The sequence below is a fragment of the Eschscholzia californica genome, unplaced genomic scaffold, assembly GCF_041429995.1.
Source record: "Eschscholzia californica isolate CP2 unplaced genomic scaffold, dmEscCali1.0.p SCAF_1, whole genome shotgun sequence".
NCBI lineage: Eukaryota > Viridiplantae > Streptophyta > Magnoliopsida > Ranunculales > Papaveraceae > Eschscholzia > Eschscholzia californica.
Window position 1 is genome coordinate 24,007,798 of NW_028238198.1, and position 18,305 is coordinate 24,026,102.

The 18,305-nt window shown below is 35.7% G+C and overlaps 3 protein-coding genes across 3 annotated transcripts; 2 read left to right on the top strand and 1 right to left on the bottom strand.

Annotated features, from left to right (window-relative positions):
• Positions 1 to 3,191: 3,191 nt before the first annotated feature.
• LOC147565295 (cyclin-D3-1-like) lies at positions 3,192 to 5,963 on the top strand (the record flags this gene model as incomplete). Its single annotated transcript, XM_086651779.1, has 4 exons — positions 3,192 to 3,449; positions 3,555 to 3,756; positions 3,849 to 3,983; positions 5,233 to 5,963. Coding segments are annotated over 4 exons (1,137 nt in total), but the record flags the coding sequence as incomplete, so codon positions are not given.
• A 2,935-nt stretch (positions 5,964 to 8,898) lies between these two features.
• LOC147565296 (uncharacterized) lies at positions 8,899 to 10,491 on the bottom strand. Its single transcript, XM_086651780.1, has 2 exons — positions 10,314 to 10,491; positions 8,899 to 9,861 (listed from the first exon to the last, which is right to left on the bottom strand). Exon 2 carries the CDS (start codon positions 9,832 to 9,834, stop codon positions 9,148 to 9,150), a length of 687 nt encoding a protein of 228 aa, XP_086507906.1. The 5' UTR covers positions 9,835 to 9,861; positions 10,314 to 10,491; the 3' UTR covers positions 8,899 to 9,147.
• Positions 10,492 to 13,469: 2,978 nt separating this feature from the next.
• LPAT5 (lysophosphatidyl acyltransferase 5) lies at positions 13,470 to 17,882 on the top strand. Its single transcript, XM_086651781.1, has 4 exons — positions 13,470 to 13,773; positions 15,314 to 15,972; positions 16,598 to 16,728; positions 17,310 to 17,882. Exons 2-4 carry the CDS (start codon positions 15,371 to 15,373, stop codon positions 17,756 to 17,758), a joined length of 1,182 nt encoding a protein of 393 aa, XP_086507907.1. The 5' UTR covers positions 13,470 to 13,773; positions 15,314 to 15,370; the 3' UTR covers positions 17,759 to 17,882.
• Positions 17,883 to 18,305: the final 423 nt, after the last annotated feature.

Here is an 18,305-nt window from a genome sequence, read left to right on the forward strand (position 1 = left end):
CAAAATTCATACTTCATCTCAGTTCTCTCTCTAGAAATCCAGATGAAGCATCTCACTCCCTCTCTCTTTTTAAATCTTTCAATATTTCTTGTTTCCTCACCATACATTTTTGAAGGTTCATAAAACAAATTGTAAAGCACAATCGAGACTCTAAAAGTCAGAAACAAAACGTCATGAATGATTCATCATCTACATCTTCAAGCTTCTTCTTCATCTTCAAGCTCAATTAACGGTTTGGTTGGTAATGTTTTATTAAGATTTGGTAATGCTCATGATAAGCTCTGGAGAATCTCGAAGCTTCATCTTCTTGTTTTCTTTATGCTTTCGTTTGTACCGTTTCATCTTCAAGGTTATGTTTCATCATCTTCGTTTTTTTAGGTTTCATCTTCAAACTTATGTTTCAGCGTCTGTACCATTTCACAAATTGTTTACTATAAAATACATTTTGTATCATCCATTTCATATATTTTCTGTTCATAAACATGTTGTGTTATATTATGTTTTGTATTATGATTTTTCATATTGTGATGTACAAAACGAGATTTCCACTCATAATAATGTGCAATTTGATGTGTCATTATCTATTAAAAAATATATTTTGTAATACGTAACAAAATTTTTTAAGCAAAATGATGTGTTATTATCCAGTAAAAATATCAAAAAGCGAAAATCAAAGTTTATTAGTAGAAACAATATATGTGTTTTATCAGACATTTCCTATTTTGGTAGATAAATAATATCAATTGTTGATTGGATAATGTTGATTTCAGAGATCTAAATCAATTTTTCTTCTACGAATTGCTGGAAGAAGTTCTAAAAACTAAAAGAGTTAATTCCTATATGGCCCCCTACTTTGTGACCAGCTTCCTTTATGACCCCCAAATTTCTGTAAATTCAAATATGACCCCCTATTTTCATGGAAATGTCATAACTACCCTTCCCATTAATATATTTTCAAAATAAAATAAAAAACAAAAAACTAAATTCCACCTCACTTCCCTCTCCACCACTCATCTCTCTCCACGTCACCTCTCTCTCCAACTCACCTCTCTCTCCAAGTCAGCACTCTCATGAAGGTCGCCGGCCGGAAAGCCGGCAACCTTCAAACTTAAAAAAAAAAAAAAAAAAAAAAAATTTTCACTCACCTCTCTCTCTCTCTCTCTAAGTCAGCACTATCATGAAGGTCGCCGGCCGGCGACCTTCAAACTAAAAAAAAAAAAAAAAATTTTTTTTTTTTCACTCATCTCTCTCTCTCTCTAAAAATTCCGGCGAAGGGGGTTTCCCTTCGCCGGAATCTGGTCTGTTCTTCAACAAACCTATTCTGGTCTGTTCTGTTGAAGAACAGACCGATCTGTTCTTCAACAGAACAGACCAGATTCCGGCGAAGGGAAACCCCCTTCGCCGGAATTTTTAGAGAGAGATGAGTGAAAAAAAAAAAAAAAAATTTTTTTTTTTTTTAAGTTTGAAGGTCGCCGGCCGGAAAATTTTCCGGCCGGCGACCTTCATGATAGTGCTGACTTAGAGAGAGAGAGAGAGAGAGGTGAGTGAATTTTTTTTTTTTTTTTTTTTTTTTAAGTTTGAAGGTTGCCGGCCGGAAAATTTTCCGGCCGGCGACCTTCATGAGAGTGCTGACTTGGAGAGAGAGAGAGAGGTGACGTGGAGAGAGATGAGTGGTGGAGAGGGAAGTGAGGTGGAATTTAGGTTTTTGTTTTTTATTTTATTTTGAAAATATATTAATGGGAAGGGTAGTTATGACATTTCCATGAAAATAGGGGGCCATATTTGAATTTACAGAAATTTGGGGGCCATAAAGGAAGCTGCTCACAAAGTAGGGGGCCATATAGGAATAAACTCAAACTAAAAAGACAAAGGGAAGTCAATGGGAGGCCGCATGGTTGATGTGGTTGGAGAGCCTAAATTTATACCAGATTGCGAATTCAATTTATACAAGATTGCAAATCGAAAATGGAAATTTTTTTGATATTTTTTCACTAACAAACAATGTTATTTTGTTAACAAATATAATTGAAATTTATCTATTTTGTTTGAAGCAAAATGTGGTTTTCATCTGCTTAAGTATGTTTTTCATATACAAATATTGTTCTGTAAATTGCCAAAAACTTTATATTTCCACCCAAACAACCTATAAACTTTAAGTTGAAAAATATACATTGTGTTGGCGACAAAATGAGTATTTTCATCTGGCAAAATGACCTTCTCTAAGATTTCTCTTTTAGCATGACCTAAGAAAGTAAGGAAAAAAGGTAACGAAAAGAAAAATGCGGATGGGGGGATCCGAACTTGTGACTTAGGACGTACACATCCAGAGACAAGAGTCAATCAACTTTCTTTGACAAATACTATCTTCTCATATAGATATTTAGAAAACTAACCCTGACTTTCTTTGACACTTTCTTCCTTCTAATATAGATATTCAGAAAACTAACCCTAGTTGCAACCAGGGTTAGTCTCCATGTAGCTCCGCCCATGACTTCATCTACAAAATCTATCTTGGGTTCAACGTCTTTATTCCAGTTTTTTCTTTTGCATGCTAGCCAGACATAAGTTTGGATCCTGGCTCCGCCGTTGCTTATATATATTTAATTCTTATAATAAATTGGTCATTTTTTTAAAATAAAATAAAGAGTTAATTCCTATATGGCCCCCTACTTTGTGACCAGCTTCTTTTATAGCCCCCTTTTTTTCGTAAATTCAAATATAGCCCCATATTTTCAGGTAAATGTCATTACTGCCCTTCTTAATTCTAAATTTAAAAAATTAAAAAAAAATTTATTTCCACCTCACCTCTCTCTCTCCACCTCATCTCTCCCTACACCTCACCCCTCTTTCTCTCTCTCCAATTCACCTCTCTCTCTCTCTCCAACTCACTTCTCTCTCTCTCCAACTCACCTCTCTCTCTCTCCAACTCACCCCTTTCTTCTCCAGCAAGGTGGTCGGCCGGAAAATTTTCCGGCCGGCCACCTTCAAACCTAAAAAAAAAATATTTCTCTCTCGTCTCTCTCTCTAAATTTTTTTATTTTATTTAAATCTCTCTCTCTAAAACTCCGGCGAAGGGGGTTTCCCTTCGCCAAAGGATCTGTTCGTGAACAGGTCTCTGTTCGTGAACAGAGCTGTGAATAGATGGGTCAACACAAACCTTGTTGATTTTATAACCATATCAATCCCTTATTAAAAAACTTAAATCTGATGATCCAAATCTTTTAATAGCTCGTCGTGATTCTATTGAATGGATGTTAAGGGTTAATACCCATTATGGGTTTTCTTCTCTTACTTCTGTTCTTTCTGTTAATTTCTTTGATAGATTCATATCAAATGTTCATCATTTTCATAAAGATAAACCATGGATGACCCAACTTGTTTCTGTTGCTTGTGTTTCTTTAGCTGCCAAAGTTGAAGAAACCCAAGTTCCACTTCTCTTAGATTTACAAGTAGGTTATCATTTTTCTCATGATTTAATCAATAATCTGATTTTTTTGAAACATGGGTTTTTTAGTTTATCTTACTAACCGATCTGGGTTTGTTTGATTTTGTAGATTGAAGAGACAAAATATGTTTTTGAAGCAAAAACAATACAAAAGATGGAACTTTTGATTCTTTCTAGTCTTGATTGGAAAATGAATCCTGTAACTCCACTTTCATTTCTTGATCATATCATAAGAAGGCTAGGTTTAAAGAATCATCTTCATTGGGTGTTTATGCAGAGATGTGAACATCTACTTATCTCTCTAATTGCAGGTAAATACACCATTAATGTCTTCATAAAGTTTCAGATTTAGAAACAGAACAAGTTATTAGATTCTAAAAACTCTACCTTTTTTCAATTTCAGATTTTAGATTCCTCTGTTATCTTCCATCTATACTAGCTTCTGCAACAATGCTGTATATTATCAATCAATTTGAGCTATCTAATCCAATGAAATACCAAAATCAACTCATGGGTGTTCTCAAAATCAACAAGCTAGGTTTGTTTGGATTTAATCTTTTTCTCAAAATCAACAGATCTGTTCGTGAACAGATCCTCCGGCGAAGGGAAACCCCCTTCGCCGGAGTTTTAGAGAGAGAGAGTGGAGAGATTTAAAAAATAAAAATAAAAAATTTTAGAGAGAGAGATTTTTTTTTTTTTTTGGTTTGAAGGCGGCCGGCCGACCACCTTGCCGGAGAAGAAAGGGGTGAGTTGGAGAGAGAGAGGTGAGTTGGAGAGAGAGAGAGAGGGGTGAGGTGTAGGGAGAGATGAGGTGGAGAGAGAGTGGTGAGGTGTAGGGAGAGATGCCTTGGAGAGAGAGGGGTGAGGTGGAAATAATTTTTTTTTAATGTTTTATATTTAGATTTAAGAAGGGTAGTAATGACATTTACGTGAAAATAGGGGGCCATATTTGAATTTACGAAAAAAAGAGGGCCATAAAAGAAGCTGGTCACAAAGTAGGGGGCCATGGAATTAACTCTAAAATAAATAAGCTATACACTATATAAAAATGTCACAAAACCTGCAAAAACATTGAATGACTGAAAGCCATTACCCATGGTATATAAAAACAATGAGTGAACTCCACCCAACTTGCAAAAGATTGCAAACAAATTGTCAAAGAAGGTAGGCAATATAACTACTTTTGCTTCTTTTCCTCTGATTATGGGCAGGGCATTTCTGTCCAGGTTTGATGTTTGTGTTAACAATAACCATAGGAAAACCGAAAAGGCAGTATAATATATTTAATAAATATAAGAATTAGTTATTTGTACTTGCAATAATCTCAATTGTGAATATGATTTTTTTTGTTCTAAACAGAGTATTGGATGATTGGATCTTTCCCATTATAGAAATAGTGTGAGAATTTAAAAACATGTTATCTTTCGGGCGGCTAGATTTCGCCACTTCTTTCGCTCTCTTTTGATGAGTAAGGTAAAATTTGACAGTCCAGTTTGATTTTGCTCTCCAAGTTTGGGGCACAATATCACAACTAATGAAAAAAGGCAAGTTGTTTATAAAGTACTATCTTTGTAACTTATTCATAACCGAATTTGATCTGAAGTTGCAAATAATTTTTTTTTTTTGAAATTATATCTTCCCAAAATCCTATATATAACCCTTTAAATATGGTGTTTTGAGCAAAGGAGTAATTAACAAAATGAGAACATCATCTTCTTCATCATCGTTATTCCTAGTGGTTTTGTTGTGTTTCATGATCTCATTTTTTGTATTTGAAGGTGTTTCAGCACGAATAAGAGGCGATGAGATAACAAAGTTGAGCTCTACCATTACTGTCCAAGAAGTAGCTAAGCAGCTTCAGGGAGGACTAGGAGAACCTAGATGTGGTACATCTGACCCTAATTCTTGCTGCTCACCGGGCCGTTGTTGTAGTATATACGGTTACTGTGGGGGTGGCCCTCTATATTGCGGCAATGGCAATTGCCAAAGTCAATGTCCTTGTAACGCAAATTGGATAGACACCATGAGTGAATCAGAACCCGAACCCAAGACCGTGTCCAAGTTCACGGCAGAGCCTCGGGGTAAAATTGTTATAGAAACTGATACTAGAAACTCGACAACCATGATACTTCAGGGAGGGGAAAGATCGGATTCTAGATGTGGTCAATACTTTCCAGGTTCTTGTTGCAACCCGGGTCGATGCTGCAGCAGATCTGGTTGGTGTGGTAGTGGGCCTAGTTACTGCGGTAAAGGCGGCAGATGCCAGAGTAATCAATGTTATTGTGATAATGCAATACAACACTTCACGGATACGAATATCAACTACTAATAGTTATTGATCTTCACTCGCATAATCTACTTGGGCTTCGGCTGGCATAGACCGACCTCGTTCCTGCTTGTGCATTACTAAACTCGTCGTTTATATTTGCTTGAACAACATAAAAAGCTAAAATAAAGTTGTTGCAAGCTAAGTTGGTGTACTTCCTACAACATATATAATGATATATTCTCGTTAGATGATCGGTTACTTTATTAGTGTATGGTGATTTTTGGGTCTATTATCTAAAATGTCCTTGCCAAAATAGTTGAACTCGGATTAAACAGATTAATTAGACAAAGAAAACACAACAAAACCCAAATATATGCAACTAAAACTCATCTTATAAAATTATCCAATAACTAAACTTCATCTTTTATATATACTGCATTTTTGGTTTTCCTATCATATTGTTAACACAAACATCAAACTCTGATAGACATGCCCAAGAAGTTGCCTATAATAAGAGCAAGAGAAGGTAAAAGTAGGGCATATGCTAGCAGCATCTTTTGCAAGTTGGGTGGAGTTCACTCATTTTATTTTATGTGCCAGGGTTGATGGCTTTCCTTCATTCAATGTTTTTGCAGGTCTTGTGCTATTTTTTATTCCCATCTATTATAAGATTAAATATATAAGAATTATTGACATTCATGATTTATACGAAAACTACAAACAAAAGGTATACAATCTTTCCAAATAAAGAAGTTATGTGAGAATTTAAAAACACAAATGGTCTTTCGAGGCGGATGGATTTCGACACCTATAGTTCCCTCTTAAGAGTTGGGCTAAATCTGACCGTCTACTTCTTATTTGTGGTCCTTAAATTATAGGGGCAAACTATCACTACTAATTAAAAAACCCAGCCTATAAAGTACAATTTTTAGAACTTATCCACAACAGTATTTGATCTCAAGTTGCAATAAAAAATAATATTTGAAATCTTGTTTTCCCAAAATGTTATACTATATATGACCCTTAGAATTATAGTGTTTTTAGTGAAGGAGTAATTAACAAAATGAGAACATCATCATCTTCCTGTTTCCTAATGGTTTTGTTGTGTTTCATGATCTCATCTTTTGTATTTGAAGGTGTTTCAGCACGAATAAAAGGAGATGAGATAACAATGAAGTTGAGCTCTACCATTACTATCCAAGAAGTAGCTGAGCAGCTTCAAGGACGACTAGGAGAACCTAGATGTGGTAAGATAGATCCTAATTCTTGCTGCTCACCGGGTCGTTGTTGTAGTATATACGGTTACTGTGGGGGCGGCCCTTTATACTGCGGCAACGGAAACTGCCAGAGTCAATGTCCTTGTAACGCAAATTGGATAGAGACTGTGACCGAATCAGGAGCCGAGCCCGAGTCCAAGTTCGAGCCGGAGCCTGAGGCTGAAATTGATATGGAAACTGATATTAGAAACTCGACCATCATGACATTTCTACGAGCGGAAAGATCGGATTCTAGATGTGGTCAATATTTTCCAGGTTCTTGCTGCAACCCGGGTCGATGTTGCAGCAGATCTGGTTGGTGTGGTAGTGGGAAAAGTTACTGCGGTCGAGGCGGCCCATGCCAGAGTAATCAATGTTATTGTGATAAAGGATTACAACACATATCGGATACGGATAACACTAACACTACTAGTAGTTATTGATCTTCACTCGCATCATTTTCTTGGGCTTCGGCTGGCAGAGGCCGACATCATTCCTGCTTGTGCCTTACTGTAAACTCATCGTGTATGTTTGCTTGAACAACATAAAAGGCTAAAATAAAGTTGTAGCAAGCACTTCCTATTATGTAATGATTCTCATTAGATGATTGTGTACTTTTATATATGGCCATTTGGGTCTATCATCTAAAATGCAGCATCTTTAAGTGATAATAACATCCTTGGCCAAACCAAATTACACTTAGATGAATGAGATTCGGACAAAGAAAATACAACGATCCTAAATTTCCTTAACAAATAATCAATATAAATAGATAACAAGAGCCAACAATTGGTTGCCCAGTTGGTAAAACATCTACTCCGCAATGCGGAGGTTCCCGTTTCGATCTTATGGAGGTGCAAATCCAAGAATATTGAACTTAGGTATAAATAAAGTAGTTTCTATGGGCTTTTAGGTCATTTAATTTCGTCGGACTTTAGGCCGTTAGAAATTCAGTAGTTATCGTGTTTATCACATCGCATCGATGTATCAATGCCTCTGTAATGACCATTGTAGTCAATATACAAAAACAAAAATCTAGATAACAAGAGGCGTGCCCCTTATATAAACATACCATAAGACATATATATTCCGTATGTGACCTATATATATTCCAAGTCATCTTTGTGTACACATAACGGCCTGTGACAGGTGTGTGACCTATATATATTCTGTATGTGACCTATATATATTCCAAGTCATCTTTGTGTACACATAACGGCGTAGCCAAAAAGATCTACCGTTAGGTTAAACATTGACTGAGGCATTGCTCCTATACACACATTGCCTTTAACCGTTTTAAGAATTACCTTTAACAACTTTTGCTATAGGCATAATTGTCCACGATTTTCAGACGAAATTCATTGCAGCAAAAATGGTCCAAACTAGAGCCAGATAGATAGAGGAAAATGAAATTAAGGCAAAATAGCATCAGCAATTCGATGGGCTAAATGGGCAAGGAAACATAAACAAAGATGCACATGATCTTATATTCCTCCATCTATCTATCGTTTGTATAACTATCATAATCTTATTTCTTGGTATTAGGTCTCTATTTCAACAACAACAAAAAAAGGAAAAAAAAAATTCGTAGTGTTGGAATTTTCCCTACTTGATGTTAGACTGTTAGTTCAACCACTGCAACGAGGGATGAAACAAATAGAATTTAGGGTTTTTTGAAACATGCTACGTTGTTTGATTTTGGAGCCAGATCTTAACCCGAGCCAACGGTTGAGGCCACTCGCAGTTTTAGCCTAGAAGTTCTATTTTTGTAAGTGTTAAACGTCTTGCTCAAGAAACAATAGAATCGTCATACGATTCACTTTCTTCGACCTATACACCTGTAATGCACCTTCTTCGACCTAAGTTACGTAAAACTGTAAGCATGCAATGAGTCCAAGAGAAGAAAGGAAGAAAAGGTGATACGCAACTACAGAAACAGTGACAATATATAAGATTAAAAACCAGATCAGGGCACAATGTTCTTTCGGAAACACGTTGCAAATATTGCTTACCGATTACTATATATAAACTAAAAGTAGTAAAGTATGTAAACACATTCATCTTATGATTCTTTCAAAACAATTTGTATAAATAAAATAAAAGGGTTACGGATATACAACTATGAGACAGACAAACCTTGAATTTCATCTTCAATTAGAGTTCAGCAGGACATTTGCCTATGCAAATAGAAGTGCAAGGATCACAAACACAACAACTAGTGAGAGAATCGTCAACAGAGAATCAGCCTGATGGTCTTGATTCGTAGGCCGATGTTGCGAAAACCTATTTCCATGACCACCATGGAATGAAGAAAAACCAGGAGGAAACCCAGCAGCTGCTCCATAAGAAGTAGCAAACGGGAACCCATTGACCTGAATATTAAACAAGGATGGAATCCAACCACCAAAAGCTGCAGATAATGTGAAATTTCCAAACCTTTGAGTTGTTCCCATTGGCGAAAATCCACCCGTAAATCCAAAACCATGGGGAGGAAAATGTTGGTTCATTCCATGACGAGGGGCGGTCTCTGGTCGTTGTCCTGTCGGACGATTAGGTATATTGATTCCAGGAATTGCTTTTGATCTAGGATCAGTACTTGGCCTTCCTCTACCGAAAAGAGGAACCAATTTTTCCTCCACGACGAGGGCTTTACAAACCGGACATTCTTGTGAATGTGAAAATATATGTAACCATTTGTAAAGACAAGGCCAACAGAAAAGATGACCACATAGAGTCAAGATTGGTTCTTGAGCTAACTCAAAACAAATATTGCATTCAAAATCGCTAGCTTCGTTTTCGTCGTTGCTTGAGAAAGAAGCATTTTTTGGAGGATTATTGCTTGATTCCCCAAACCCACTATCCATCTTACACTCTCAAATTTAATCTGTATTCTGTACCATACCATTACAAATACAAAACCCTAGATTAATAAGACCAACAATAAGAGAGAAAGACAACTTTTTGAATAGAAATTAACATCCTCATGATGCTATATAAAAAAAAATTCAAGAATTCATATTCCTAAACCCTAATTCATAAAGAAATTAGGCTAAACAATATAAAAAGATTAACATAAGGAAATTATCTAACCCTTTTTTCTGTTTAAATCCCCAATTAAAACTCATTCAAAATCCACCAACAATTGATGAATAAATCCCCCAAAAAAATGTAATGAAAAGAAGGGTTTTTGATTTGGTTATGTGATTCTAACATTGATTTAAATGACCTAATAAACACATAAGAGGAAACGAGCTAAAAATTAAAAGTTCTCATAAACCAAATTAGTCGAATCAATTATCCAGAAGAAACCCTAGAGAGAGAAAGAAAGAGAAATTGAACTAACCTTGAGAGAAGTTTGAACAAGAATGTTAGATTGATCTTTCTGGTTAATCAGACGTTTAAATTTGCTGGTTAAAAAGAAGATCCATTTTTTTATGAAGGTTCGAGATTCTTACTTCCTCTGATTCTCAACCGTTGATTTCCCTTAACCCCACTTCAAAAGGTTTCATGCCGATTGGTCTGAGTGGGAAACTGTCCCCACTCTTTTGGCATTAAAGGGCGCCTTTTAGTAAAAATGATGGGGTTTTCTTTTACTTACCCTAAGAAGGAAAGCTTAACTAAGAATTACTCCTCTTTTAATAGGTAATTGGAGGGTCTAACCATCGGTTGCCCAGCTGGTTGCTAGTGTTGGCACAAACTCTAAAACTTTGAAGGTCCCAGATTCGATTGTTATCACAGGAGGTGGAGTATGAGTATTGAATTTGGATTATTAAAAAAATATAATTATTAGTTTGTTGGGTTGTAGGCTCTTTAGTATGTTATTGAGTTTTTATCGTATTCAGCATAGGGGGTTATCGTGCTTATCACGTCTTGATGATGTATCAATGCCATGTAATAGTTAATATAGATTGTATTTCATTTCCAAAAAAAAAAAGGTAATTGTAGCGGTGAGCAACGGTTCACCAAACCAAGCCGCCCGAATTTGGTTGAAACGAACTGTATGGTTTTTAAGCCGAACCGAACAATGTGTGAATCGACTCGGTTGAGAAATCGATTAACTGAACCCAATTTCGATTTGGGATTCTGAAACCGCATAAGCTAAACCAATTGAACTATATATATATATACATATCATCTCCATCTTAAAGAAAAATGGCAACTTTACACAGTGGCGTGCCCAAGAATTTTGAAGGTTTGTTCGGGAAAATTTTGAGGCTCCATTTCTGATAACTTCAAAGTGAACTAAGTTAGATAAAAAAGAATATGTCTTAGGTGAATCCAAGATGTTTGATTCTTTTATTTCAAATATTTACAAGTATTAATCATATACGTTGAACTACATTTGTTCAATGAAAAACATTTATAAACAAAAAATTGACACTGTCATTCAAAACAAAAAAAATTGACACTCGGACATGTTGAACTCGTGACTTCATGGTTGAGGAACAAAATATTTGCCAACTAAACTACATCTCTTACTTTGAAACATTATAATTGGCCAAACAATTAGATTTAAATTGGTAATTTTTTTTTGAGTAAACCATAATTTCATTCATAAGTGAACAACACAAAGATACATGGTATAATTCTTATTTCTCTCTTCAACTTCATGAGAGTTATATAAGTAAAGTTCATAGAACTTACGAATATAGAGTGCCTCATAAAGGAACAGAAATTGACTCGATACTGACTCAAAACAAAAGACCCTAGACAAAAGATCCTAAAGATCGAGAATGAAAAGACCCTAGAGGTCGACAAAATATTACAGTAAAACTTATAAAAGAATCACCGCCTTGTTGCCGGAGAACCGTCGCCGTCACCGGAAAATCGCCGCCTACACCGAAAAACCGCCGTTGCCGCCAGAAAAACCGCCTCCGTCACCGGAGAATCGTCGCCATCACACCACCACAAGAAATCACGTCACCACCACACCACCTTCACGAAGCACCACCCGATCTTGCCGTAAAAACCAATCGCTCCACCACCACCACCCATCATAATCAATAAAACACCACCACCACCCACCACCACCACCACCAGCATGTTAAAACATCACCACCATACCACCATTAAACCAATCTCTCCACCAATAGATCTGCAATGGACACCACCATTAGGTAGAGTGGATCGATCGAAAGATATCCATTAGATCGATCTAGAAAGGTTTTTGGAACCGATTTTGGAGTATCCCTGACCCTATAGCGATGAATCTAGAAAACCCTAAATCCACTCGAAAACCAGTAGATCTAGCCCTAAAACTAGTCGCACCACCACCACACCACCCCCCCACCTTCAAACCATCACCATTACTATACTCCACCACATAAACCACACTCCCACCACCACATCCCAACACAAAACACCACCAAATCATACCAAAAATCTCATTCGCACCACCACCATCACCATCACAAAAACGGTTTAACTGTATAAGAGATAGAGAGAGAGGAGAGAAAGAGGAAAGAGAAGCAATAAAGAAACCATAAAGAGATTCCGGTGAAGGGAGGACCTTTCGCCGGAGGATTTAACCTAGATCTGGGAAACGGTTTCGATCGGCAGAAGTAAGAGAGAGAAACTATTGAGTTTTAAGTATAGGTTGTTGATGGAACGATCGGAGGATTTAAAACAAGATTTAAATTGGTAATTATGGGACCCTTGTTCTTTCAAAAAAATCTTGTATACTTTAAAGGGAGTTTTAAGAAAATCTTGTACTTTAGAGGGAGTTTTTAAAAAATCTTGTCCTTTGAGGAGTTCAGTTCTTCTGCACCTTTAAGCACCAACCATTTTTGGTAAAATGGTTCCAACAAAGAACTTCATGGTTTGTACCTCAAATGATAATGAAGATGGTAAGAAGAGCAAAGAGGAATAGAAGATGATGAAGATAATGACAAGATAAAAGAGAAGTGAGACAAGGGGTAGGTTAAATTCTCCGTTAAAAAAGAAAATGATAGAAGAGTCTACAAAAGTAGACCTATTCTAGACTTAAATAGGAATCAACCATACATCAAAAGAGTGAAAAAGTTCATCAAGAAAACACAGAGAAGGTGTGTGAGATTTGACCCGAAAATGAGAACCATTGAGTACGCTTAGGTCTGTAGTGGGCTTTGACTTAGCCATTTTTAACATTGCTAGTCAAATAGAGGTTTTCGTCACCGTGTCACTACTGAAATAATTTAAGAGACCTTTTACAGAAATTGTTTTTTTTTTTTTTTTGTTAAAGATTTTACAGAAATTGTTAATGGAGAAGGTTAAATTAGCCGTTAGAACATATACCTTCAATTACCCATCTCTACAAGAGTGTTATGTTATAAAAGAATTATCGATTTTTTAGGAACCCAAAAGAAAATTAAATCATAATCTTTTGTACAGGTACTACTAAGTACTAACCCTCACCAAAAAAAAAATAGTTGAAGGAACCCATAAATGATGACATCTTCAAAGATAAAAAAAAAAAAAAATAACATGAAGACAACAATTGATGTAAAATTGAGCAAAATTCGTACAATAGAGTCGGTTACTTTACCCTACCACTTGTGCTATTGAAAGATTCCCAATAATCTTAACCAGAATCGAGACACCCCATTTACTCCTATGTACTACCATACCACTTCTTCAGTAGACGTTAGAGGGGGAGAGAGAAAAGAAAAAGATCACCTAAAAAGTAGCCATTGATATCCCCCTACTACTATTTCACTTCATTACTTCCTTCTTCAACTTCATTACTCTTTCTACTCTCTCTCTCTCTCTCTCTCTCTCTCTACAATACTTGAAGAACTTCACATGTTTCAGATTGAAGACCGGAGGTAAGTGTATTATTCACATGATCTTCTCTTGCTTAGACTTCACATTTTTTCTCTTCTTTACCCTTTTGGGTTAGGCATTTGCTTTTACTTGTAAAAATTCATTCTTTGCTTCCATTAAGGCTTTCAAAGTTTAGGGTATGATGATTCTTATGATGGGTATTTTGTTAAACCAAGTTTAATTAGATGATGGCTTAGGTTTTCCTAGTTCTTGTTTTGGTTATGTTTCACTAGGAAATGAGATATTGAGAATTGCTTAGACCTTTTTATTTCTTTCAATTCGTATTTGATTGAATGTTGAGCTAAAGTAATTAGTAAAATGATTGATCTAAATGAAATATAATTGAGGAAATTGTTACTGCTAGCTAATCCTAATTGGATTAAGAACTGATAGTAGTCAAATACTACTACAGTCTTATCTTCTGCATTATCTAGTTTTAAACTCAAAAGGTTATTGTTGATAATTGCGGATAATAATTCATTCTATGCTAGGGAGTTTTACTTCAATTTTCTTCTTTGGGTAGTCTCCTTGTTGTTGATTAGTAGAAGTCTGGTTGCGATATGATTTTCGAGTGATTCTTGTACATTTAAAGCAAACAAATTTTGGGTTTTTGTGTTTTACTCAAGTATGATAGTTGTGTTTTATGAGGAACGATAGAAAGTGGTCGTTGCTTAATATTGTGATGTCCTCGGAATCAGAAGTCACAATCGAAATCGTTTGGTAGTTACTAGTGGACTGAAACAGGGTGGCCGAGGTTAAAAGCGACTTGGGTTTCTTCTGTTATTTGAGGCCCTGAGGCAGCAAAATACAAGGATGAGCCTTTAGATACCCACCCCTTCAAAAGTGATAAAGACATTTTGTAGCTTATAGATAAGAACGTAGTAACGAGCAAGTCTGTATTTCTTTAATGTTGATGAAATACTAAGGTTGATGGGAGCTTGATTCATACGTTAATGTTGCGAACTAGCTGCATGCACTAGTTAGTTATTTGTTCCTACTGCATAAACTAGCTGAAACTATGTACTAGGATAATTGTTGAATTGAGGATTGTTTTTGGGAAGGAGATAGAGTTGGAAATGTATATGTTCCTTAAATTCGGAATGTTTTCTTTGGGTTATCGTCATTCATCAACATATTATGTCGGACCTTTCACACTGACGATGCCATGGGTATTGGTTTGGCGTGATCGTGATGGGATAAGATCATAAGATCCACAGTCACGGGACCTACACTTCACAAATTGTTGTATCATTCTCTTTTAGTTTGACCTGTCTAATAATTTTATCTTATGAAAAAGCAAAAGAACACAAGAATCAGAGGATTAAATGTTATGCTCAATGGTTTTTCTTGTAAATCCAGAGACCTTGTGACTGTGCGTCATTTATATCCTAGACTGAGAACATTAGCACAACAGTTTTACCTCAAGGGATTTTATCATTTAGACCTAATTCTTAAAGTTACAATCCCTTTTTGTATTTTGCACTTCACCGAGTCATACCCATAACAATATAATAACCATCTTCAATCTATCTTTTCTTTCAGGAACACTGCAAGTGATTTGAAGCCAAAGATATCCATCACTTGATCAGCTTCTGTTGTATGAAGAATTTGAAGTATTTCTTGAAGAAAATGGAAGCTGAAAAGCCTCCCAAGTCGAATAACAGCTCAAGTCACCACCCTTTATCTCCTATTAGGGTTTTAAGAGGCATTTTGTGTTTATCAATACTAGTTTCAACAGCATTCATGATGTTAGTATTTTGTGCTCCTTTTACTGCTGTTATCTTGCGACTTTTTAGTATTCATTATAGTAGGAAAGCAACTTCTTTCTGTTTGGGTGCTTGGCTAGCTCTATGGCCTTCTCTATTTGAGAAAATAAATAAAACTAAAGTGATCTTTTCTGGAGAAGACGTTCCTCTTAGAGAACGGGTTTTGCTTATTGCAAACCACAGAACTGAAGTCGATTGGATGTACTTGTGGGATCTTGCATGGAGGAAAGGACGATTGGGATATATTAAGTACGTGCTCAAAAGTAGTTTGATGAAGTTACCGATCTTTGGATGGGCATTTCACATTTTGGAGTTCATCTCGGTAGAGAGAAAGTGGGAAATTGATGAATTAACTATGCGGAATATGCTCTCAACTTTTACTGATCCCCACGATCCCATCTGGCTTGCTGTTTTTCCGGAGGGCACCGATTTTACGTAAGTCATCATTAATATTCATTATTCTTCAATCCATATCATGCATCAAACTGCAATTTAGCAACTGATTACTACTCTTGATATTGATTTATATTCTCTTAAAGTTAAATAAAACGTATAGCGATTTTATCTGCTTCAATCCTAATGCTTAGCTGTTTACTTTTTGATTCGCATCCTCATTTTTTTCATCTACATTACCTATGTAACATAGACTTTGGTATGAAAATCAATCAATCTGACTAAAAGTACGAGATGTTGTTTACAACAATCTAAAATTCCGAGACAGGGACATGTCCGTATAAATATATATCTCCTGTCTAAGTGATTAGAGTTTTTACTGTATCAATCATTGTTAAAATGATGCACAAATGATATTAACCTAAAAATGTACTTTCTGGAGCTCGGGGTTTTGTGCAAGTAAACACTAGATGCACATCTTTCAACAAAAAAAAAAAAAAAAAAAAACACTAGATGCACATAAGAATTTCAAATACTCATCAAAGTGTCGTGAGTATTCGTATCCGACACTACAAAAATTATAGGAAGGAGTTTAAATGTTACAAATATCTCTACTATTTCTACATCATGTATCATATATTTATACTCGTGGTTCTTCCATGTGCAGCGAACAGAAGTGTATGAGGAGTCAGAAATATGCATCTGAGAATGGTTTACCTGTCCTAAAAAACGTGCTTCTGCCGAAAACGAAGGGTTTCCATGCATGCTTGGAAGCTTTGAGGAACTCTCTGGATGCAGGTTCATTTTCTACCTCATTTTACCATGCTTATAAGTTAAAAGATTTCACTTTGCCACAAATCTGATATGTCATCAAAGTATTGATATTTGATAATACCATAGATTCCAATCGCAAATCTAAGACATTTTTGTGATATAATATAAGTTTACATATTTATAATGTGAATTTAGTTAGGTAGTTCAAAACATTGCAATTTTTACATATTAATATGATCCATATAGTCAATATCCATTTCTGATTTCCCATTACCTATATATGACGTTTCTCATGGTATTACTATCTAAATGTCAGAATAAACCAAGTGGATCGTCAACCTATTAAGGATCTAATTGTCATCAACAACCATAAATTCTATTTAGTTTTCTATACATCCTTCAATACTATCGGAGAATCTTCAATACAGAATGTACAAGTTTCTTGATTCTTTTGTGTATGAAGAAATTCATGAAATGTTGACCATAAATGTGAACTTGTAATGATTGATTGCCGCTTTTCAAAACCTTGAAGTTTTCGCTTGTTTCTTGCAGTTCTTTCGGTATTCCTACTCATCCTTACATAAGTTATTTTCAATGTTTCACAGTCTATGATGTAACTATTGGCTACAAGTATAGATGCCCGTCTCTCATGGACAATGTCTATGGACTAGAACCTTCTGAAGTTCACATTCACATTCGACGAGTCCCCCTTAACGAGATTCCAAGATCTGAAAATGAAACTTCCTCTTGGTTGATGAAGACATTCCAACTCAAAGATCAATTACTCTCTGATTTTAACGTCGAAGGTCATTTCCCTCTTCAATTAGGAACAGAAGGAGATCTCCCCACATGGAAATGCCTAGTAAATTTTATAGGGGTAATTTCTTGGACCGGTTTATGTGCCTTCATCACATTTTACTTTGTCGGGTTTAGAATCTACGCAGTTTTAGCATGTACTTATCTTACTTATGCGACCTATTTCAATATTCGACCATCTCCACTTCTAGGGTTTGTCAATTCGCGGTTGCATTACAAGATATCGAAGTTTGAGTAGAAGTAGAGTTCTTTATATTGTAACTACTGTCTGAATTTGTAAACTTCTTTCTAGATATGAATATAAGATGTAGAAAACATGCTATTTGGATTGGAATCATTTACTAAGATTCTGCAGTTTGAAATTATGCTTGTAGATATCAGAAGAACTGTCAAAGATAGCTTCCTCTTGCCTTTCATGTATCTGCTCATTTTATTTTGAAAAGATTTATTAGAGTAAGGTGATGTTTGCTTCTTTTCATTGTCTGAATCTGACTCCCGCTAAAATCTGACTTGTCTTCCGAGTATACTGTTACTCATTTTCGTTAGGAGCTCAATAGTCATTTTAGGTCAATTTAGACTTTTTTCTTTATGATTGACTCATTAGTCAAGTCTGACATTCAGAGTTTCAGACAAATATGGCCCACAATGTAAAATAGATTTTCTGAAATCTCACTCGAGTTAATTCAGAACTTCTTTCAGATATGATTTTGAGAAAGTAAGAAGAATAATGAGTATTTAGAATAAGATTCAGAGTGGCCCAAACAACAAGCATCAAACATCTAACT

Bases quoted from the DNA above. Each gene is read 5' to 3' on its own strand.
- LOC147565296 (XM_086651780.1), bottom strand. From the start codon at position 9,834: ATGGATAGTGGGTTTGGGGAATCAAGCAATAATCCTCCAAAAAATGCT.
- LPAT5 (XM_086651781.1), top strand. From the start codon at position 15,371: ATGAAGAATTTGAAGTATTTCTTGAAGAAAATGGAAGCTGAAAAGCCT. The intron at 15,973-16,597 runs GTAAGTCATCAT...TTCCATGTGCAG, and splicing joins CCGGAGGGCACCGATTTTAC to CGAACAGAAGTGTATGAGGA. The intron at 16,729-17,309 runs GTTCATTTTCTA...AATGTTTCACAG, and splicing joins GAGGAACTCTCTGGATGCAG to TCTATGATGTAACTATTGGC.